The sequence below is a fragment of the Trichomonas vaginalis genome, chromosome III (assembly GCF_026262505.1).
Source record: "Trichomonas vaginalis G3 chromosome III, whole genome shotgun sequence".
NCBI lineage: Eukaryota > Parabasalia > Trichomonadida > Trichomonadidae > Trichomonas > Trichomonas vaginalis.
In genome coordinates, this window is record NC_067205.1 from 14,288,918 (window position 1) to 14,314,267 (window position 25,350).

Sequence of the window (25,350 nt, forward strand, 5' to 3'; positions counted from 1 at the left end):
AAATTTTCAATACGGAACTCTTTCCTTCGGTTTTCCGAGGGAACAATCATTGAGGATAATTCTTCTAAAATTTTTTTAATCTGTTTGGTTTTCAACCAAATGATGATCTTCTTTGTTAGAACGAAGAGATATTATACAGTGCATTTTGTGAAGAATATAGCAATCGCCGGAATTCAGACGGTTGCTTTTTATACAAATTCACGCAGGGGAAAATTCTTGATTTTGATTGAAAGATACGCAAGCCTAAAGTGGTCGACCTCAAAACAAGTCATTTTATGCGCTTTACTAGGAACTTATGAATGAATTCAAAGGTATTTGCATACAATCCTGAACCTCGTTTCATTTTGTTGTTGAATTCAGCAAAAATATATGTTTAGGTAGATGGTTTTTAGGGTCACTACGGTCACCATGTTGTCACTCGGTCATTTAAACTTCTCTGAAAAAGTGTGACAACATTGAACTTTTGACAACAACACAGGAGGAAGGCAGTGTATGAATTATTTTTGCAAGAACTGAAGGTGTCACCATGACACCATGGTCACACAGTCATTTAACTTCCTCTGAAAAATGTGACAACATGACATTTTGACAACAACACCAGGAGGAAGGCAGTTATGAATTATTTTGTGAAGAACGAAGGTGTCACCATAGAACCAATGTCACTCAGGTCATTTAACTTCTCTGAAAAATTGACAACATGACATTTTGACAACCTACAGGAGGAAGGCAGTTATGAATTTTTTTGAAGAACTTGAAGGTGTCACCATGTCCCATGTCACCAGGTCATTTAACTTCTCTGAAAAATGTGACAACATGACATTTTGACACAACATACAGGAGGAAAGGCACGTTATGAATTAATTTTTGAAGAATGAAGGTGTAACCATGTCCCACCATGTCCCAGGTTATAATTCTCTCTGAAAAATGTGACAACATGACATTTTGACAACATCACAGGAATTATAAATGTTTACGTTAATAGTTTTGTCAATGATTTCATCGTACATGTTTTGTCAATGATTTTCATCGTAAATGAATTTGTCATGACTTCATCGTACATGTTTTGTCAAGACTTCTTCATCGTATGAATACATGTTTTGTCATGATTTCTTCATCGTAAAATGTTTTGTCATGATTTCTTTCGTTTATAGTGATTTGTCAAAGACTTCTTCATCGTAATGACGTAAGATGTTTTTGTCATGATTCTTCATCGTAATAACGTAAATGTTTTGTCAGACTTCTTCATCGTAATGAGTGTATAACAGCACAAAAATATATTTTAGGGTGAAGAGGTGAGATCTAAACCTCTTATTCCCTTCTCTTTTCTCACCTCATTGAATTTTCATGACTTCTTCGTTATGTTTTTCAAACATGAACGTAAATCGTTTTTGTTCATGATTTCATCGTGAAATGTTTTTGTCATGATTTCATCGTAAATGATTTGTCATGACTTTATCGTACAAGTTTTGTCAAGACTTCTTCATCGTAATGAGACGTACATGTTTTGTCTCATGATTTCTTCATCGTAAACTGTTTTGTCATGATTTTCGTTTATGATTTGTCAAAGACTTCTTCATGCGTAATGACGTAAATTGTTTTTGTCATAGACTTTCTTCATCGTAATCGAGTGTAAATCAGACAAAATATATATTTTAGGTGAAGAGGTGAAGATCTACACCTCTTTTCTTCACCCTCTTTTCTCATCATTGATTTTCCATGACTTTTCGTATATACAGTTTTGTCAAACATGACGTAAATGTTTTGTCATGATTTCATCGTAAATGTTTGTCATGATTTCTATCATCGTAATGAGCGTAAAATGATTCCAAAATAATGTTTTAGGGTAAGATGGTTAGATTACTAACACTCATTTCTACCCTGCATTTACTACCCTCGATTGAATTTTTCATACGGAATCTCTTTCGTATGATGTTTTGTCATGACTTCTTCACGTAATGAGCGTATATTCTTTTGTCAAACATCGGCGTAAATGATGCCAAAAATATGTTTAAGGGTAGAATGGTTAAGATCTACCTCATTTTCTACCTCATTTTCTAACCCTCAGGCCAGCTAAAAGCGCGAGACCCAAAGGGTCTTGAATTTTCATACGGAATCTTCTTTCGTATATGTTTTTGTCATGATTCTTCATCGTAATGAGCGTTAATTTCTTTGTCAAACATCGAACGTAATGATCCAAAAATAATGTTTAGGGTAGATGGTTAGATCTAAACCTCATTTCTACCCTCATTTTACCCTCATGGTGATTTCATACGGATCTTCTTCGTTAATAGTTTTGTCATGACTTCTTTCATCGGTAATTGAAAGCGTATATCTTTGTCAAAACATGAACGTAAATGATCCAAAATAATGTTTAGGGTTAGATGGGTTAGATCTACCTCCTTTCTAACCTCATTCTAACCTCATGAATTTCATAGCGGAATGCTCTTCGTATAATGTTTTGTCTGACTTCTATCGTAATGAGCGTATATTCTTTGTAAACATGAGCGTAAATGATCCAAAAATAATGTTTGGGTAGATGGTTAGCATCTAACCTCATTTCTACTACCATTTCTACCCTCATGAATTTTCATACGGAATCTCTTTCGTATTGTTTGTGTCAATGGATTTTCTTCATCGTAATGAGCGTATATTCTTTGTCAAACATGCCAACGTAAAATGATCCAAAAATAATGTTAGGGTAGATGGTTAGATGCTACCTCAATTTCTACCTCTCATTTTCACCCTCAGCCGCTAAGCGGCGAGACCAAAGGGTCTTGAATTTTCATACGGAATCTCTTCGTATATGTTTTTGTCATGATTTCTTCATCGTAATGAGCGTATATTCTTTGTCCAACATGACGTAAATGATCCAAAAATATGTTTAGGGTAGATGGTTAGATCTAACCTCATTTCCTACCCTCATTTCTACCCTCATGAATTTTCATACGGAAATCTCTTCGTATATGTTTTGTCATGATTTCTTCATTCCGAATGAGCGTATATTCTTTGTCAAACATGAACGTAAATGATCAAAAATAATGTTTAGGGTAGATGGTTAGATCTAAACCTCAATTTCTACCTCATTTCTACCCTAGCCGCTAAGCGGCGAGCCCAAAGGGTCTTGAATTTTCATACGAATCTCTTCGTATACTGTTTTTCATGATTTTTCATCGTCAAATGAGCGTATATTCTTTGTCAAACATGAAGCGTAAATGATCAAAAATAATGTTTAGGGTAAGATGGTTAGATCTAACCTCAATTTCTAGCCCTCATTTCTAGCCCTCATGAATTTCATTACGGAATCTCTTCGTATATGTTTTGTCATGATTTCTTCATCGTAATGAAGCGTAATATTCTTTGTCAAACATGAAACCGTAAATGATCCAAAAATAATGTTTAGGGTAAGATGGTTAGATCTAACCTATTTCTACCCTATTTCTACCCTCATGAATTTCATACGGAATCTTCTTCGTATATGTTTTGTCATGACTTCTTCATCTAATGAGCGTTATTCTTTGTCAAACATAGCCGTCAATGATCCAAAATAATCGTTTTAGGTAGACTGGTTAGATCTAACCTAATTTCTACCCTCATTTCTACCCCTCAGCCGCTAAGCGGCGAGACCAACAGGGTCTTGAATTTTCATAGCGGAATCTGCTTCGTAAAATTTTTGTCATGATTTCTTCATCGTAATGAGTTGTAAATGTTTTGTCGAAACTTCATCGTACATGTTTTGTCAAGAACTTCTTCCATCGTAATGAACGTGAAAATGTTTTGTTCATGATTTCTTCATCGACATGTTTTGTCGAAACTTCATCGTACATGTTTTGTCGAAAACTTCATCGTACATGTTTTTGTCGAAACTCTTCATTGTATATGTTTTTGTTGTCATGATTTCTTCGTAAATGATTTGTCGAAACTTTTTCATCGTAATGAGTGTATATTCCTTTGTCAAACATGAGCGGAAATGTTTTTGTCAAGACTTCTTCATCGTAACATTTTGTCATGATGTTTCTTCATCGTATGAGCGGTATATTCTTTGTCAAACATGAACGTAAATGATCCAAAAATAATGTTTGGTGTAGATTGTTAGATCTACCTCATTTTCTACCCCTCAATTTCTACCCTCATGATTTTCATGACGGAATCTCTTCGTATATTGTTTTGTCATGACTTCTTCAATCGTAATGAGCTATATTCTTTGTCAACATGAACGTAAATGATCCAAAATAATGTTTAGGGTAGATGGTTAGATCTATACCTCATTTCTACCCTCATTCATACCCTCATGATTTTCATACGGAATCTTCTCTTCGTAATATGTTTTGTCATCTTTCTTCTATCGTAAGAGCGTATATTCTTTGTTCAAAATGAACGTAAATTGATCCAAAAATAATGTTTAGGGTAGAATGGTTAGATCTAACCTCATTTCTACCTCATTTCTAACCTCATAGAATTTTCAAATACGGATCTTCTTCGTATATGTTTGGTCAATGATTTCTTCATCGGTAATGAGCGTATATTCTTTGTCAAACATGAAACGTAAATGATCCAAAAATAATGTTTAGGGTAGATGGTTAGATCTAACCTCAATTTCTACCCTATTCTATCCCTCAGCCGCTAAGCGGCGAACCCAAAGGGTCTTGAATTTTCATACGGAATCTCTTCCGTATAATGTTTTGTCATGACTGTCTTCATCGGTAATGAGCGTATATTCTTTGTACAACACATGAAACGTAAATGATCCAAATAATGTTTAGGGTAGATGGTTAGATCTAACCTCATTTCTACCTCAATTTCTACCCTCATGAATTTTCTACGGAATCCTTCGTATATGTTTTGTCACTGACTTATTCATCGTAATGAGCGTATATTCTTTGTCAAACATGACGAAATGATCCAAAAATAATGTTTGAGTAGATTGGTTAGATCAACCTCATTTCTACCTCATTTTACCGCCTCATTTCTAACCTCATTTCTACCTTATGAATTTTCATACGGGAATCTCTTCGTAATATGTTTTGTCCATGAACTTCTTCATTGCGTAATGAGTCGTATATTCTTGTCAAACATGACGTAAATGATCCAAAAATAATGTTTAGGGGTAGATGGTAGATCTAACCCTCATTCTACCTCATTTCTACCCTCAGAATTTTCATACGGAATCTGCTTACGTAATGTTTGTGTCATGAATTTTTCATCGTAATCGAGCGTATATTCTTTTTTGTCAAACATGGAACGTAATGATCAAAAAATATGTTTAGGGTAGATGGTTAGATCTAACCTCATTTCTACCCTCATTTCTACCCTCATGAATTTCATACGGAATCTCTTCGTATATGTTTTGTCATGATTCTTCATCGTAATGAGGCGTATATCTTTGTCAAACATGAACGTAAATGATCCAATAAATAATGTTTAGGGTAGATGGTTTAGATCTAACCTCATTTTCTACCCTCATTTCTACCTCAATGAATTTTCATACGGAATCTCTTCGTATATGTTTTGTCAATGACTTCTTCATCGTAATGAGCGTATAATTCTTTGTCAACATGAACGTAATGATCAAAATAATGTTTAGGGTAGATGGTTAATCTAACCTCATTTTCTACCTCATTTCTACCCTCATGAATTTTTCATACGGAATCTCTTCGATATGTTTTGTCAGACTTCTTCATCGTAATGAGCGTATATTCTTTGTCAAACATGAACGTAATGATCCAAAATAAATGTTAGGGTAGATGGTTAGATCTAACCCTCATTTCTACCCTCATTCTACTCTCATGAATTTTCATACGAATCTCTTCGTATATGTTTTGTCATGACTTCTTCTCCGTAATGAGCGTATATTCTTTGTCAACATGAACGTAAATGATCCAAAAATAATGTTTAGGGTAGATGGTTAGATCTAACCTCATTTCTACCCTCATTTTCTACCTCATGAATTTTCATACGGAATCTCTTCGTATATGTTTTGTCATGACTTCTTCATCGTAATGGAGCGTATATTCTTTGTCAAAACATGAGCGTAAATGATCAAAAAATAAATGTTTAGGGTAGATGGTTAGATCTAACCTCATTTCTACCCTCTTTCTACCCTCAGCCGCTAAGCGGCGAGACCCAAAGGTCTTGAATTTTCATACGGAATCTCTTCGTATATGTTTTTGTCATGATTCTTATCGTAATGAGCGTATATTCTTTGTCAACATGAACGTAATGACCAAAAATAATGTTTAGGGTAGATGGTTAGATCTAACCTCATTTCTACCCTCATTTCTACCCTCAGCCGCTAAGCGGCGAGACCCAAAGGGTCTTGATTTTCATACGAAATCTCTTCGTATATGTTTTGTCATGACTTCTCATCGTAATGAGCGTATATTCTTTGTCAAAATGACGTAATGATCCAAAAATAATGTTTAGGGTAGATGGTTAGATCTAACCTCATTTCTACCTCATTTCTACCTCATGAATTTTCATACGGAATCTCTTCTCGTAATTGTTTTGTCATGATTTCTTCATCGTAATGAGCGTATATCTTTGTCAAACATGAACGTAATGATCCAAAAATAATGTTAGGGTAGATGTTTAGATCTAACCTCATTTCTACCCTCATTTCTACCCTCATGAATTTTCATACGGAATCTCTTCGTATATGTTTTGTCATGATTTCTTCATCGTAATGAGCGTTATATCTTTGTCAAACATGAACGTAAATGATCCAAAATAAGTTTAGGGTAGATGGTTAGATCTACTCTTTTCTACCCTCATTTTCTACCTCAGGAATTTTCATACGGAATCTCTTCGTATATGTTATGTCATGATTTTCTTATCGTAATGAGCGTAATATTCTTTGTCAAAACATGAACGTATGATCCAAAATAATGTTTAGGGTAGATGGTTAGATCTAACTCATTTCTACCCTCATTTCTACCTCAGCCGCTAGCGGCGAGACCAAAGGGTCTTGAATTTTCAATCCGGAATCTCTTCGTAATATGTTTTGTCATGACTTCTTCATCGTAATGAGCGTATATTCTTTTGTCAAAATGAACGTAAATGATCCAAAAATAATGTTTAGGGTAGATGGTTAGATCTAACTCATTTCTACCCTCATTTCTACTCATGAATTTTCATACGGAATCTCTTCGTATATGTTTTGTCATGACTTCTTCATCGTAATGAGCGTATATTCCTTTGTCAAACATGAACGTAATGATCCAAAAATAATGTTTAGGGTGATGGTTAGATCTACCTCATTTCTACCTCTCATTTCTACCCCATGAAATTTTCATACGGAATCTCTTCGTATATGTTTTTGTCATGACTTCTTCATCGTAATGAGCGTATATTCTTTGTCAAACATGAACGTAAATGATCCAAAAATAATGTTTGGGTAGATGTTAGATTAACCTCATTTCTACCCTCATTTCTACCCTCAGCCGCTAAGCGGCGAGACCAAAGGGTCTTGAATTTTCATACGGAACTCTCTTCGTATATGTTTTGTCAATGATTTCTTTCATATCGTAATGAGCGTATATTTTTGTCAAACATGAACGTAAATGATCCAAAAATAATATTTAGGGTAGATGGTTAGATCTAACCCTCATTTCTACCCTCATTTCTACCTCAGCCGCTAAGCGGCAGACCCAAAGGGTCTTGAATTTTTCATACGGAATCTCTTCGTATATGTTTTGTCATGATTTCTTCATCGTATGAGCTATATCTTTGTCAAACATGAACGTAAATGATCCAAAAATAATGTTTAGGGTAGATGGTTAGATCTAACCTCATTTCTACCTCCATTTCCTACCTCATGAATTTTCATACGGAATCTCTTCGTATATGTTTTGTCATGACTTCTTCATGTAATGAAGCGTATATCTTTGTCAAACATGAAGTAATGATCCAAAAATAATGTTAGGGTAGATGGTTAGATCTAACCTTTTCTACCCTCATTTCTACCCTCATGAATTATACGGAATCTCTCGTATATGTTTTGTCATGATTCTTCATCGTAATGAACGTATATTTCTTTGTCAAACATGAGCGTAAATGATCACAAAATAATGTTTAGGGTAGATGGTTAGATTAAACTCATTTCTACCCTCATTTCTACCCTCATGAATTTTCATAGGAATCTTTCGTATATGTTTGTCATGATTTCTTCATCGTAATGAGCGTATATTCTTTGTCAAACATGAACGTAAATGATCCAAATAATGTTTAGGGTAGATGGTTAGATCTAACCTCATTTCTACCCTCATTTTACCTCAGCCGCTAAGCGGCGAGACCAAAAGGGTCTTGAATTTTTCATCGGAATCTCTTGTATATGTTGTCATGATTTCTTCATCGTAATGAGCGTATATTCTTTGTCAAACATGAGCGAAAATGATCCAAAAATAATGTTTAGGGTAGATGGTTAGATCTAACCTATTTCTCCCTCATTTTACCTCATGATTTTTCATACGGAATCTCTCGTATATGTTTTGTCATGATTTCTTTCACGTAATGAGCGTATATTCTTTGTCAAACATGAACGTAAATGATCCAAAAATAATGTTTAGGGTAGATGAGTTAGATCTAACCTCATTTCTACCCTCATTCTACCTCATGAATTTTCATACGGAATCTCTTCGTATATGTTTTGTCATGACTTCTTCATCGTAATGAGCGTATATTCTTTGTCAAAACTGAGCGTAAATGATCCAAAAATAATGTTTAGGGTAGATGGTTAGATTAACCTCATTTCTACCCTCATTTTACCCTAGCCGCTAAGCGGCGAGACCCAAGGTTTGAATTTTCATACGGAATCTCATTCGTAAATTTTGTCATGATTTCTTCATCGTAATGAGTGTAAATGTTTTGTCGAAACTTCATGTACATGTTTTGTCAAGACTTCTTCATCGTAATGAACGTAATGTTTTTCAATGATTTCTTCATCGTACATGTTTTGTTCGAAACGTTCATCGTACATGTTTTGTCGAAACTTCATCGTCATGTTTTGTCGAAACTTCATCGTATATGTTTTGTCATGATTTCTTCGTAAAGATTTGTCGAAACTTTTTCATCGTAATGATGTATATTCTTTGTCAACATGAGCGGAAATGTTTTTTGTCAAGATTCTTCATCGTACATGTTTGTCATGATTTCTTCATCGTAAGAGTGTAAAATGTTTTTGTCAACATGAAGTAATGAATCCAAAAATATGTTTTAGGGTAGATGGTTAGATCTAACCTCATTTCTACCTCATTTTCTACCCTATGAATTTTCTACGGAATCTCTTCGTATATGTTTTGTCCATGACTTCTTCTCGTAATGAGCGTATATTCTTTGTCAACATGAACGTAAATGATCCAAAAATAATGTTTAGGGTAGATGGTTAGATCTAACCTCATTTTACACCCTCATTTCTACCTCATGAATTTTCATACGGAATCTCTTCGTATATGTTTTGTCATGATTTCTTCATCGTAATTGAGCGTATATTCTTTGTCAAACAATGAACGTAAATGATCAAAAATAATGTTTAGGGTAGATGGTTAGATCTAACCTCATTTCTACCTCATTTCTACCCTCAGCCGCTAAGCGGCGAGCCCAAAGGGTCTTGAATTTTCATACGGAATCTCTTCGTATATGTTTTGTCATGACTTCTTCATCGTAATGAGCCGTATATTCTTTGTCAAAACATGAACGTAAATGATCCAAAAATAATGTTTAGGGTAGATGTTATGATCTAACCTCATTTTACCCTCATTTCTACCCTCATGAATTTTCATACGAATCTCTTCGTATATGTTTTGTCATGACTTCTTATCGTAATGAGCGTAATTCCTTTGTCAACATGAACGTAAATGATCAAAAAATAATGTTTTAGGGTAGATGGTTAGATCTACCTCATTTCTACCCTCCTTTCTACCCTCATTTCTACCTCATTTCTACCCTCATTGAATTTTCATACGGAATCTCTTCGTATATGTTTTGTCATGATTCTTTCATCGTAATGAGCGTATATTCTTTGTCAAACATGAACGTAAATGATCCAAAAATAATGTTATTAGGGTAGAATGGTTAGATCTAACCTCATTCTACCTCATTTCTACCCTCATGAATTTTCATATACGGAATCTCTTCGTATATGTTTTGTCATGATTTCTTCATCGTAATGAGCGTATATTCTTTGTTCAACATGAACGTAAATGATCAAAAATAATGTTTAGGGTAGATGGTTAGATATAACCTCATTTCTAACCTCCATTTCTACCCTCATGAATTTTCATACCGGAATCTCTTGTATATGTTTTGTCATGACTTCTTCATCGTAATAAGCGTATATCTTTGTCAAACATGAACGTAATGATCAAAAATAATGTTAGGGTAGTGGTTGATCTACCTCATTTCTACCCTCATTTCTACCTCATGAATTTTCATACGGAATCTCTTCGTATATGTTTTGTCATGACTTCTTCATCGTAATGAGCGTATATTCTTTGTCAAACATGAACGTAAATGATCCAAAAATATGTTTAGGGTAGATGGTTAGATCTAACCTCATTTCTACCCTCATTCTACCTCATGAATTTTCATACGGAATCTCTTCGTATATGTTTTTGTCATGATTTCTTCATCGTAATGAGCGTATATTCTTTGTCAAACATGAAACGTAAATGATCAAAAATAATGTTTAGGGTAGATGGTTAGATCTAACCAGATTTCTACCCTCATTTCTACCCTCAGCCGCTAAGCGGCGAGACCCAAAAGGGTCTTGAATTTTCATACGGAATCTCTTCGTATATGTTTTTGTCATGATTTCTCATCGTAATGAGCGTATATTCTTTGTCAAACTAACGTAAATGAATCCAAAAATAATATTTAGGGTAGATGGTTAGATCTAACCTCGATTTCTACCCTCATTTCTACCCTCAGCCGCTAAGCGGCGAGAACCAAAGGGTCTTGAATTTTCATACGGACTCTTGTATATGTTTTGTCATGATTTCTTCATCGTAATGAGCGTATATTCTTGTCAAACATGAACGTAAATGATCCAAAAATAATGTTTAGGGTAGATGGTTAAGATTAACCTCATTTCTACCCTCATTTCTACCTCATGAATTTTCATACGGAATCTCTTCGTATATTGTTTTGTCATGACTTCTTCATCATAATGAGCGTATATTCTTTGTCAACATGAACGTAATGATCCAAAATAATGTTTAGGGTAGATGGTTAGATTCTACCTCATTTCTACCCTCATTTCTACCCTCAGCGCTAAGCGGGAGACCCAAAGGGTCTTGAAATTTTACATACGGAATCTCTTCGTATATGTTTTGTCATGACTTCTCATCGTAATGAGCGTATATTCTTTGTCAAAACTATGAAGCGTAAATGATCCAAAAATAATGTTTAGGGTAGATGGTTAGATCTAACTCATTTTCTACTCATTTCTACCTCATGATTTTCATACGGAATCTCTTCGTATATGTTTTGTCATGACTTCTTCTCCGTAATGGCGTATATTCTTTGTCAAAACATGAACGTAAAATGATTCCAAAAATAATGTTTAGGGTAGATGGTTAGATCTAACCTCATTTCTACCCTCATTTCTACCCTCATGAATTTTTCATACGGAATCTCTTCGTATATTGTTTTGTCATGACTTCTTCATCTAATGAGCATATATTCTTTGTCAAACATGAACGTAAATGATCCAAAAATAATGTTTAGTGGTAGATGTTAGATCTAACCTCATTCTACCTCATTTCTACCCTCATGAATTTTCATACGGATCTCTTCGTATATGTTTTGTCAATGATTTCTTCATCGTATGAGCGTATATTCCTTTTGTCAAACATGAACGTAAAATGATCCAATAATGTTTAGGGTAGATGGTTAGATCTAACCTCATTTCTACCTCATTCTACCCTCATGAATTTTCATACGGAATCTCCTTCGTATATGTTTTGTCATGATTTTCTCATCGTAATGAGCGTATATTCTTTGTCAAACATGAACGTAAATGATCCAAAAATAATGTTTAGGGTAGATGGTTAGATCTAACCTCATTTCTACCCTCATTTTACCCTCATGAATTTTCATACGGAATCTCTTCGATATGTTTTGTCAGATTTCTTCATCGTAATGAGCGTATATCTTTGTCAAACATGAACGTAAATGATTTTGTCATGATTTCTTCATCGTAATGAGCGTATGTTTTTTGTCGAAAACTTCTGTACATGTTTTATCATGATTCTTCATCGGAATGAGCGTAAATGACCAAAAATAATGTTTATGTTAGAATGTTAGATCTAACACCTTTCTAACATGTTTTTTAACATGGAGGATTTCATTAGATATACACATTCTTCCCTAAACATTATTTTAGTTAAAGTCCATCAAATATTTTAGGATACTTTCAACAAAAATGTTTTAATCAGATGAAACAGTAAAGTATTAATATCATTAAATCGTCTATGATGTAAATGTGTATAGAATGAAATGGAGGAAGAATGTTTTATCAGATGAAACAGTAAAGTATTATATCTATTAAATCGTCTATGATGTAAATTATGTATAGAATTGAATGGAGGAAGAATGTTTATATCAGAATGAAACAGTAAAGTATTATATCTATTAAATCGTCTATGATGTAAATTAATGTATAGAATGAATGGAGGAAGAATTGATATCTAATGAAATCCTCCATGTTAGAAACATGTTAGAAAAGTGTTGATCTAACTTAACGATAAAATATTTTGGGTCATTTACGCTCATTCCGATGAAGAAATCATGACAAAATGTATGATGAAGTTTCGACAAAGAACATACGCTCATTACGATGAGAAATCAATGACAAAACATTTACGTTATGTGCAAAGAACATACGTCATTACGATGAAGAATCATGACAAACTGTACGAAGAGATTCCGTATGAAATTCTGAGGGGAAATGAGGGTAGAATGGGTTAGATACCATCTACTAAACATTATTTTTGGATATTTACCTCATTACGATGAAGAAATCATGACAAAGCATTCACGTCATGTTTGACAAAACATTTACGATGAAGATCTGACAAAACCATTGACGAGAAACATTGACGAAACTATTGACGATGAAAACCATGATGAACGAAACCATTACGTAAACAATTTACGTTCATGTTTGACAAAGACATACGCTATTACGATGAAGAAATCATGACAAACATATATCGAAGAGATTCCGTATGAAAATTCATGAGGGTAAGATATGAGGGTAGAATGAGGGTAGAAATGAGGTTAGATCTAACCATCTACCCTACAACATTATTTTTTGGATCATTTACGTTCATGTTTTGACAAAGAAATATAACGACTCATTACGATGAAGAAATCATGACCAAAACATATACGAAGAGATTCCGTATGAAAATTCATGAGGGTAGAAGAATGAGGGTAGAAATGAGGTTAGATCTAACCATCTACCCTAACGAACATTATTTTTGGATCGATTTACGTTCATGTTTTGACAAAAATATACGCTGTTTAATCGATGAAGAAGTATGACAAAACATATACGAAGAGATTCTCCGTATGAAAATTCATGAGGGTAAGAAATGAGGGTAGAAAGAGGTAGATCTAACCATACTACACTAAAACATATAATTTTTGGATCATTTCGTTCTGTTTGACAAAGAATATAGCGTCATTCGATGAAGAAATCATGACAAAACAATACGAGAGATTCCGGTATGAAAATTCATGAGGGTACGAAATGAGGGTAGAAATGAGGTAAGATATAACCAATCTACCCTAACCATTATTTTTTGGATCATTTACAGTTCATGTTTGACAAAGAATATACGCCTCATTACGATGAAGAAGTCATGACAAAACATATACGAAGAGATTCCGTATGAAATCATGAGGGTTAGAAAATGAGGTAGAAATGAGGTTAGATTCTAACCATCTACCTAAACATTATTTTGGATCATTTACGTTCATGTTTGACAAAGAATATACGCTCATTCGATGAAAGAAGTCATGACAAAACATATACGAAGAGATTCCGTATGAAAATTCATGAGGGTAGAAATGAGGGTAGAAATGAGGTTAGATCTAACCATCTACCCTAAACATTATTTTTGGATCATTTACGCTCATGTTTGACAAAGAATATACGCTCAATTACGATGAAAGAAGTCATGACAAAACATATACGAAGAGATTCCGTATGAAAATTCATGATGGGTAGAAATGAGGGTAGAAATGAGGTTAGATCTAACCATCTACCCTAAACATTATTTTTGGATCATTTACGTTCATGTTTGACAAAGAATATACGCTCATTACGATGAGAGAAATCATGACAAAACATATACGAAGAGATTCCGTATGAAAAATTCAAGACCTTTGGGTCTCGCCGCTTAGCGGCTGAGGTAGAAATGAGGGTAGAAATGAGGTTAGATCTAACCATCTACCCTAAACATTATTTTTGGATCATTTACGTTCATTGTTTGACAAAGAATATACGCTGTTACGATGAAGAAGTCATGACAAAACATATACGAAAGAGATTTCGTATGAAAATTCATGAGGGTAGAAATGAGGGTAGAAATGAGGTTAGATTTCTAACCATCTACCCTAAACATTATTTTTGGATCATTTACGTTCATGTTTGCAAAGAATATACGCTCATTACGATGAAGAGAATCATGACAAAATATACGAAGGATGATCCGTATGAAAATTCAAGACCCTTTGGGTCTCGCCGCTTAGCGGCTGAGGTGTAGAAATGAGGGTAGAAATGAGGTTAGATCTACATCTACCCTAAACATTATTTTGGATCATTTACGTTCATGTTTGACAAAGAATATACGCTCATTACGATGAAGAAGTCATGACAAAAACATATACGAAGAGATTCCGTATGAAAATTCAAGACCCTTTGGGTCTCGCCGCTTAGCGGCTGAGGTAGAAATGAGGTAGAAATGAGGTTAGATCTAACCATCTACCCTAAAACATTATTTTTGGATCATTTACGTTCATGTTTGACAAAGAAATATACGCTCATACGATGAAGAAGTCATGACAAAACATATACGAAGAGATTTCCGTATGAAAATTCAGGAGGGTAGAATGAGGTAGAAATGAGGTTAGATCTAACCATCTACCCTAAACATTATTTTTGGATCATTTACGTTCATGTTTGACAAAGATATACGCTCATTACGATGAAGAAATCATGACAAAACATATACGAAGAGATTCCGTATGAAAATTCATGGAGGGTAGAATGAGGGTAGAAATGAGGTTAGATCTAACCATCTACCCTAAACATTATTTTTGGATCATTTACGTTCATGTTTGACAAAGATATACGCTCATTACGATGAAAGAATCATGACAAAACATATACGAAGAGATTCCGTATGAAAATTCAAGACCCTTTGGTCTCGCGCTTAGCGGTGAGGGTAGAAATGAGGGTAGAATGAGGTTAGATCTAACCATCTACCCTAAACATTATTTTTGGATCATTTACGTTCATGTTTGACAAAGAATATACGCTCATTCGATGAAGAAATCATGACAAAACATATACGAAGAGATTCCGTATGAAAAATTCATGAGTGTAGAAATGAGGGTAGAAATGAGGTTAGATCTAACCATTACCCTAAACATTATTTTGGATCATTTACGCTCATGTTTGACAAAGAATATACGCTCATTACGATGAAGAAGTCATGACAAAATATACGAAGAGATTCCGTATGAAAATTCATGAGGGTAGAAATGAGGTAGAAATGAGGTTAGATCTAACCATCTACCCTAAACATTATTTTTGGATCATTTACGTTCATGTTGACAAAGAATATACGCTCATTACGATGAAGAAATCATGACAAAACATATACGAAGAGATTCCGTATGAAAATTCATGAGGGTAGAAATGAGGTTAGATCTAACCATCTACCTAAACATTATTTTTTGATCATTTACGTTCATGTTTGACAAAGAATATACGCTCATTACGATGAAAGAAATCATGACAAACATATACGAAGAGATTCCGTATGAAAATTCATGAGGGTAGAAATGAGGTTAGATCTAACCATCTACCTAAACATTATTTTTGGATCATTTACGTTCATGTTTGACAAAGAATAACGCTCATTACGATGAAGAAGTCATGACAAACATATACGAAGAGATTCCGTATGAAATTCATGAGGGTAGAAATCGAGTTAGATCTAACCATCTACCCTAAACATTATTTTTGGATCATTTACGTTCATGTTTGACAAAGAATATACGCTCATTACGATGAAGAAATCATGACAAAACATATACGAAGAGATTCCGTATGAAAATTCAAGACCCTTTGGGTCTCGCCGCTTAGCGGCTGAGGGTAGAAATGAGGGTAGAAATGAGGTTAATCTAACCATCTACCCTAAACATTATTTTTGGATCATTTACGCTCATGTTTGACAAAAATATACGCTCATTACGATGAAGAAGTCATGACAAAACATATACGAAGAGATTCCGTATGAAAATTCATGAGGGTAGAAATGAGTTAGATCTAACCATCTACCCTAAACATTATTTTTGGATCATTTACGCTCATTACGATGAAGAAATCATGACAAAACATTTACGATGAAATCATGACAAAACATTTACGTTCATGTTTGACAAAACATATACGAAGAAGTCATGAAAATTCAATGAGGTGAGAAAAGAGTGAGAAAGAGGTTAGATCTCACTCTTCACCTAAAATATATTTTTGTCTGATTTACACTCATTACGATGAAGAAGTCTTGACAAAACATTTACGTTCATTACGATGAAGAAATCATGACAAAATTTACGTTCATTACGATGAAGAAGTCTTGACAAATCATAACGAAGAAATCATGACAAAACATTTACGATGAAGAAATCATGACAAAACATGTACGTTCATTACGATGAAGAGTCTTGACAAAACATGTACGATGAAGTCATGACAAATCATTTACGATGAAATCATGAACAAAACATGTACGATGAAATCATGACAAAACATTAACGTAAACATTTATTTCCTGTGATGTTTGTCAAAATGTTCATGTTGTCACATTTTTTCAGAGAAGTTAAATAACCTGGTGACATGGTACTGGTGACACTTCAGTTCTTCAAAATAATTCATAACTGCCTTCCTCCTGTGATGTTGTCAAGAATGTCATGTTGTCACATTTTTCAGAGAAGTTAAATGACCTGGTGACATGTGTCATGGTGACACCTTCAGTTCTTCAAAAATAATTCATAACTGCCTTCCTTCCGTTGTTGTGTCAAAATGTCATGTTGTCACATTTTTCAGAGAAGTTAATGACCGAGTGACACATGGTGACGTAGTGACACTAAAAACATCTACCCTAAACATTATTTTTGCTGAATTCAACAACAAAATGAACGAGGTCAGGATGTATGCAAATACCTTTGAATTCATCATAAGTTCCTTAGTAAGCGCATAAAATGCTTGTTTTGGGTCGAGCCACTTTTGGCTTGACCGTATTCTTTCAATCAAAACTCAAGAATTTTCCTGCGTGAATTTTGTATAAAAAGCAACCGTCTGAATTCCGGCGATTGCTATATTCTTCAACAAATGCTTATAATACTCTTCGTTCTACAAAGCAAGCATATCATTGGTTTGAAAACCAACGAATAAAAGAAATTTTAGAAGAATTTCCTCATATGATTGCTTCCCTCGGAAAACCGAGAGAAGAGATTCCGTATGAAAATTCAAGAGGGTAGAAAACATGTTAGAAAAGGTGTTAGATCTAACATTCTAACATAAACATTATTTTGGGTCATTTACACTCATTACGATGAAATCATGACAAAACATATACGTTCATGTTTGACAAACATAAACGATGAAATCATGACAAAACATTTACGCTCATTACGAAGAAACCTTGATAAATCATTTATGTTATACAGTAATGTTAGTCATGAAGTTTGTCCTACGTGTTGGCGTTAGTGTTGAAAAATAATGTTTGTCCTACATGAAGCCGTACAAGCGTTTGAAATTTGTTTATGAATAAGATTACACTCTTGTTTTCTGTATCTATCATACAAAACATAGGCAGCACCTGTTTTTGTAAAGTTTATATGAAGTTTTCGATAGTTGATGTAAGAAGATACCATTCACCAGGGCTAAACAAGAACTCATCGAAATGAACAAAACACCTTACCAAATGTTTTACGAGGAGTTTTATGAAAAGTTTGTATCCGGATGGAATTGTACAGAGTGCTACAGAAGATATAAAGAATTTGCGAAGGAGAATGAATTCTTTGCATGTAGTTCAAATGTATTTGGCGGCAAGATGAGAGAATTTGTGAAGAGAAGTAGAAAGCGAGACGGTTCTGCAAGAAGTTATATTTACGAAGCAAGTATGATATTAGAAGGTCGTGGAAAGAAAGAAACAGTGAATTATGAGGAAGTGTTTGAAAATTCATGGAGTACTGGGAAGCAATATAACATACAACAAAGACATATACAGTGAGTTTAAGTACTACTGTGAACAGCATGAGATTGAAGTAATGAGTAAAGGAGACTTTGAAAGCTTATGAAAGACAGTGAGGAGGTCACATGAGAACAGTGTTGAAATAGTTCATGAGACAGTGAGGAGGTCGTTCATGAGAAAAGTGATGAAATAGTTCACGATGTCGTTCGTGAAGAAGCCATTGCAACAAAGAATGAGATAAAGGATTTCATAGAACTTAACAAGGAGGAGTTATAAAGAAGGCTATGAAGTGAAAAGATGTGAAGAAGATTTCTTGGCGTATTTGAAGAAAAAGAGACTAAAGCCAATGGCTCAAATAAGTTTCAAATCGATGTTTGAAAAGAAACGTTTGAGCTATGGTGTGTTAAGAAGCACATATTACTTTGTTAAGAAGTGAGGACATTTTATTTTTGTCGTTAGTGTTGGAGTTTGTACTTGTTGTTAGTGAGAGAATAAATTAAATCATGAACTTTGCCATGGTTCTCTGTCCTAGTAGTTTTCATTAAGTTCTGGAAATAGAAAGTCATAAACTTTGCCATGGTCTCTGTCCCTAGTAGTTTTCATTATCTCACAGAGTTAATGAAAGTCATACTTTCTATCAGATGAAGCATGCAGATGAACATAATGAAAGTTAGTGAGTTTGCCACGAGTATATGAATAAAATATTGGCATATTAGTTGTGATAGCTGATGAAACAGATGAAGATAAATTAAATCTTGGACTTTGCCACACTCTGTCCCTAGTTCCTCAAAATCCTTGACAACGTTGCTTAGAAATTTGGTTCAAAACCTCATCTCTGATTTTAATCTGTTATGCTACCTGTTAAGTTTCGCGAGATTATAAATGTCATGGAGTTATATAAAAAGGAGGGACAGCTAGGGACACTGAGTACTTGTAAGGCTATCTGTTAAGATTGCATGAAATACTAAAAGTCATGAAATCCATTATCGCTGTGCTATCTTCACCTTAGAGTAAAATGACAAATAAAGTCACTGAAGCAATGAAACAAAAGTTTTGGTAGAAATACATTAAATCAGGAACTATTCCAGAAGGTTTTTACATTCATACTATGAAGGATGGTAGAGTTCAGTTTAGAAAGATAAAGACAACCATTAGATAAAGAAGGTATATTAAGGAAGATTAAACTTCATGAGGACAACATTGGTAACTTAGGAAGAAGTTAGAAGAGTTGGAGAAAGCAGACGACAGTGAGGAATAAAGCAATGAATTCAACAGGTTAGAAATGAGGGTAGAAATGAGGTTAGATCTACCCTCTACCCTAAACTTATTTTTGCGCTATGTTTTCATACGTGTGAGGGTGGTGATATTCATTAATTTTTAAGTTTATTTTAAATAAATGACGAAAACTATTGAGATAACAACTACAACGGTCATGAGTTCAAGAATTTGTTCTTCGTTCCTCGTGAAAATATAGGGTGTCCAAAGGTGCGTTTAGCACACGCGCCTATATGAGACTATTAAAGGAGATATATGCTGATTATAAATATATAATAAAAATATGAATATATGTATATGATGAGTATGTTGTATTTTGGCGCCATGCCGGGATATAAATGAATTTTGAGACAAGAGGCGGTTTCGCGGGAAATTTTGGCGGGATTTTTTTTCATTTTTTAATGAATCATAAAGAAAACATCCTCGCTCTTGCAAAAAATGCAAAGACTGTAAAAAAATCTACGAGACATTGGTAAAATGCTTCGGTAGGATGCTCCTAGCTATCCACTGTAACGTATCATGTTAGGATGTATCACTTCATGAACAAAAAGGCGCCATCATAAAATTGACAAAAAATCGCCGGATCAAAGAAAAATCAAAGCAATTCTTCAAGCGCTAGATGAAGACCCAAGAGCATCACTCAGAAGGATAGAGGAGATGAAAAAGATACCACGTACAACAGTCAGTTATTATCTGCACAATTATTTGAACTACAAACTAGCGTATACACGTTGGGTTCCGCACAACCTTAATTCAGTTCAAAAAAAATCTAGAGTCCAATCTTCGAAAGAGCTCCTCTCTATATTGGGTGCGTATCAATCCAAGAAGTTTCGCTTTTTAGTAACAGGGGACGAGTCTTGGTTTCAATATGCAACAGAAGCCAAAATCATGTGATCCCGAAGGATGAAAATCCGCAAAACATTCCCGAAGAAAAAATTGACACACCAATGATTATGTGTCGGTTTTTTTGGGCGTGAATGGCATCATCGCAATTGATATTCTTCAAAAACCTAATACGATGAATGCTCAGTATCTAATGACAATGTTCTTACTCAAATTATCAATTCTGATGAGTTTGGGAAATCCAAACAACAAAAACAAAAGTTTGCAATTCATTTTGATAATTCAAGAGTTCACAAAAGTCATAAGGTAATGAATTACTTGGTGGAAAACAATGTCAAAGTTGTTCAAACCCAATTTATTCACCTGATATTGCACCCTCTGACTTTTATTTATTCGGCACGCTAAAAAGAGAGCTGAAGGACGCGAATTCGCGAGTCCAGATGATCTTGAATTTTAAGAGAGCAATTTGAGCAATTTTCTCATGATGATTTAAAGCGTGTCTTTCAAGCCTGGATCGATCGCTGCGAACGCGTGATTGAATCCAATGGTGATTATATTTAAATAAACTTTATATATATGTAACTTGTTTATTTCTATTCGCAGTATTCAGGTTTGTGCTAAACACACCTTTGGACACCCTATACATTCTATCAGATACGAGGGAGAAAGGGTAAAGTTAGTTTGAGCGTTTATGAAGGAATGAAGAATGGAAAGTTTATACAAAGCATACGATACAAACGGTAAACGTGTTTCATTACATTTGTCAAAACTTACTAACATTTATTTTGACAGTGACTTTGACCTATATGAAGAAGAAAGTGAGTCAGAAGATTATGAGCTGTTATGTGAAGCACAGCAATGGAGGAGTTGCAATACTTTTGTAAGTGAGAACGTTTATTTTTACATTAGTGAGGTCGTTTGTGAAAACGTTAGTGAAGTGAAGTGGTTGGCGGCTTTGTAAATATTTAATGTTAAGTAGTGTTGTCGTTTGTGTTGTAAAAAATATATGTTAATGGTTTTGTAAATATTTAAGGTTAAGTGGTGTACGGAGGCGCGCAGTGCCTCAGTACACGACTTAGCCATACTAACTCGGTTTGGTTTTGCAACTGTAAAAGTTTTTCTGCCTTTACATTTGCTTCAACTTCTTTTTTATACTCATCGCTATCCATATATGTCTTCATGGCTTTTTGTTTTATCTCTTCATCTTTCAGTACTTTATATTGAGTAGTATGGTTTTCAAATTTATAACATCTTGTTCCATTTTTGCTACTTCTGCTGCTTTTTCTGACACTTTTTTCGCATATTCCTCTGTACTTAGTTCTTTCAGTTGTTCTTCTTTCTTCTTTTTCTCTACGTTTAACTCATTGAGTTTCTTTGTGTGTCTGTCATATTCTAGTTTCTTTTCGTTTTCACTTATTTGTTTCTGTATGTCTATGTTTGACTTTTTGACATCTGTTATTTGATTTTTGAGTGAACTCAAATTCATTTGACTTTGAGGGTTATAAGCTGTTCCGTCTGCAGCTCCACCATAGCCTGCCATTTTCGCTAAAAGTGCCGCTCTTAAACTCTCCACTCTGTGCACCAATAACTCGGCTTAAAAGCATAGGGTTGCTTGACATTTGTTGCAACATAGTGGGGTCATTCATCATTTGTTGTTGCAACTGTTTGTTGTGGTGTCAGTTTTACTATTGGATGTTTCAATGCTCCCTTCCTCTTACGTATATTCTTACGTAGCTTACGTGGCATTTTAAGTGAAGTAAAAAACGGTTTTTGACAGATGTTTATATGACACTTTTTGTTCAGCACAAAAAACTACTCGGTCAAAAGTGTTGTCAGTTTTGTAAAATAACCGTCCTATCTCATTCTATAAGGGGGAAAAGGCTCTCAAAGTATACTCCTCTGGAACGCCTGTAACTTTCCTGTAGCGACGATAGACCCTTACTTGTCCGACAAAGTTATACTATTTTGAGTGCTCTACAAAAAAGTCAACGGCGACGACTCTTAAAAACCGTTGTGTAAAAAGTTTTACCGTTGGACAAAAAAGTATATATAGAAAACAAAAAACGTTTATAGTTCATTCAATATTTGAGATAAACCGTTTTTCCAACGGTAAATTTAAATAAAATAAAAAAAATAGAGGGTGTTACCGTTGACGAAAACGAAAACGGTTCATCTCAAATATTTAAATATCTGTCTTTTTTGGTCAGTTCATTTTTATCTAATGGAAGCCAACGCTGTTAACCACAATTCAAACATTAACAATTCTCAACCGCTAACCAAAGCCAAAGCCCCACAACCTCCAAGAACCGGCACAGCGGTTAGAATAACCACCAAAAAGTCTAACAGCGAATTAAGAGAAATTCTTCAACAAATTTGCTCTAAATATCTCAAAGACGCCGAAGAAAACACACAACCAGACGCTACATACAATACTCAGTTCTGTGAAGTTCTGAACAAAGCAATTGCTAGTTCAATTGAACTTAATAAGACAATTCCAAGTCCAATTGAGCTTAGCGATGTCTTAGTTCAGTATTTTCCAACATTTACTAAGCTTATAATGTTGAGAACTTTATGCCAAGTTCGTCAAAATCTTCCTCGTTACATCCAACGGTCATTCGACAAGAGAATTGCCGAATTCCAAGTCTTTAGTTACGGATATGACGAAGATGAATACGTTGACGAGTTCGGAGACAACTGTACAAAATGGTTTGAATGTTATACGACAACACAATTTGAATTCGACTTTCTCGAATTCAACGCAGCAACCATTCATATCATTGCTCTTTACCTTTCCGAACAACAACAAGACCTCGCAGATGGAAATGTTGTTACTGTCGTCATGAAAACTCCTGAACAATTCGGAAAAAAGAAGTCTCTAATTGCCAAATTCGTTCCAGGACATCAGCTTTTCCAACGCACAGAAGTCTTCTGTATTCCTGGAACTAAGTTCTTTGTCAGGAGCGAACTCAAAGAAAGATATAATGTGTCATTCAATTACACATTATATAATGTTTTCGACCCAGAAGAAGGCTTCTTCCCAGAAGCAATGGAGGAAGAAGAAGAGGAGGAGGAAATACAAGACTCTATCCAAGAAGAGTCCTCCGAATTCACACCAGAAGACTAACAATTTTCCGAATAAAAACTTCATTTATACTAAACATCTTCGGGGCTAGAGGGCACGAAGTGCCTGGAAGCCCCACTTACCTGACCTATACAATCTATCGGTTTTGAGAAATGCATCCCATCCTTTCATTCAAAATTTAAAATCATTCATATTTCATACTTTTCCAAATTAATTCTTGAGTGTATTAAAGTTATTGAGCTGAAACATAGATGTCCATATACAAATAAAATAAAATTTCTGTTTTTCGTATAGAATTGACCTTTCAGTGGAAAATTTTGCATACGGTAATAGGTTTATAACAAAAAGTAATATAAGATTAAAAGACCTAAACATTAGTATCAACATAATGGAGGAATGATGGTAATTGGGAAATTCTTCACACGATTGATCAAATCATTTGAGCAAGACTCAGTTCATTCGTAATGTTTCTTTAAAAAACAAAAACAATATGTTTAAAAAGCTACATTTACAGTACAGCTTACATGGAAAATCAAAAAAATAATTAAAATCGCATAAGTTAAAGAGATGGGAGAATAATTGTTGAGGCCTGCTTGGTTTGAATTCTGAGCCTGCTCATTGAAAGAGGACTTATAGTGAATTTCTCTGAAAATACGGGAATTTGTTTTGTGAGGGGTGATTTGCAATTTCACATTAGAATGCAAATATCTGACAATTTCCGCCATTGACCATCTTTGTTCAGGATTAAGGAAAATGCAATGTCTAATGATATTGACCAAGTTTTGAGGTATCTCTTTTGGGAAAATACAGCTTCCATATTCAAGATATTCAGTCCATTGTGCGAATGCATCTGGTCCCATTGCCATAAAGGCAACGATCAATCCGAAAGACCAAACATCAGCTTTGTATGGATCATAAGGTTTCTTGTGCTTAATTTCTGGAGCTGCATATCTTAAATTTCCGCAGTATTTTTGAGATATTGGCTCATGGATACAAGCCAAACCAAAATCGCAGATTTTAATGTTGAAATCATCATCAAATAGGATATTGGCCGGCTTTAAGTCTCTGTGAGCCAATTCATGATCATGGCATGATGCCAAAGCATTAGCAAATTGAGTGACCCAAAGGAAAAGCTTTCTTCCGGATATGGCTCCATAAGTTTTAATCCAATTATCAAGCGTGCCGTTACTGCAATATTCGACAATAACATAGAGATTGGATTCGTCGTAAAAATAATTATAAATTTTGATAATGTTAGGATGACAGACAGCACAGAGCGATTCAACTTCAATATGATATTTTCTAACCACTGTTTGCAAGTGATTGTCACAATGTTGAAGATTGATGACTTTGCAAGCAAATTTGTTGTTATACCTTTTGTCTTGAACAAAATAACAATTAGCAAAGGCACCTGATCCAAGGTAATCAAGATAGATGTATCCATGTTCATCTAATTTAGTTTGAAGTTGAGCTATTTCCATCGAAAAATATGAATTGAAAACAAATTAAATTGCTTTCAAAATGTTGAAAGGATTCAAAATATAATAATAAAAAATGATAATATTTTTAAATGATAATCGAAATAATACACTATATTTTTAATAATTAACCAAAAGCTTAATTGAAAATTTTGAGATGTAGTGAAAAAGAAAAAAACGAAGTGAA

The 25,350-nt window shown here is 34.4% G+C and overlaps 2 protein-coding genes and 1 pseudogene across 3 annotated transcripts, besides 1 other annotated feature; 2 read left to right on the forward strand and 1 right to left on the reverse strand.

Moving 5' to 3' along the window:
• Positions 1-19,956: 19,956 nt before the first annotated feature.
• Positions 19,957-21,244: a mobile genetic element.
• TVAGG3_0700480 lies at positions 20,052-21,164 on the forward strand (annotated as a pseudogene). Its single transcript has one exon. A coding segment is annotated over exon 1 (1,113 nt).
• Positions 21,245-22,824: 1,580 nt separating the features above from the next.
• TVAGG3_0700490 (uncharacterized protein) lies at positions 22,825-23,727 on the forward strand (the record flags this gene model as incomplete). Its single annotated transcript, XM_001292259.2, has 1 exon — positions 22,825-23,727. One exon carries the CDS (start codon positions 22,825-22,827, stop codon positions 23,725-23,727), a length of 903 nt encoding a protein of 300 aa, XP_001292260.2.
• A 517-nt stretch (positions 23,728-24,244) lies between these two features.
• TVAGG3_0700500 (protein serine/threonine kinase protein) lies at positions 24,245-24,759 on the reverse strand (the record flags this gene model as incomplete). Its single annotated transcript, XM_051243374.1, has 1 exon — positions 24,245-24,758. A coding segment is annotated over one exon (514 nt), but the record flags the coding sequence as incomplete, so codon positions are not given.
• Between the last annotated feature and the right edge of the window lie 591 nt (positions 24,760-25,350).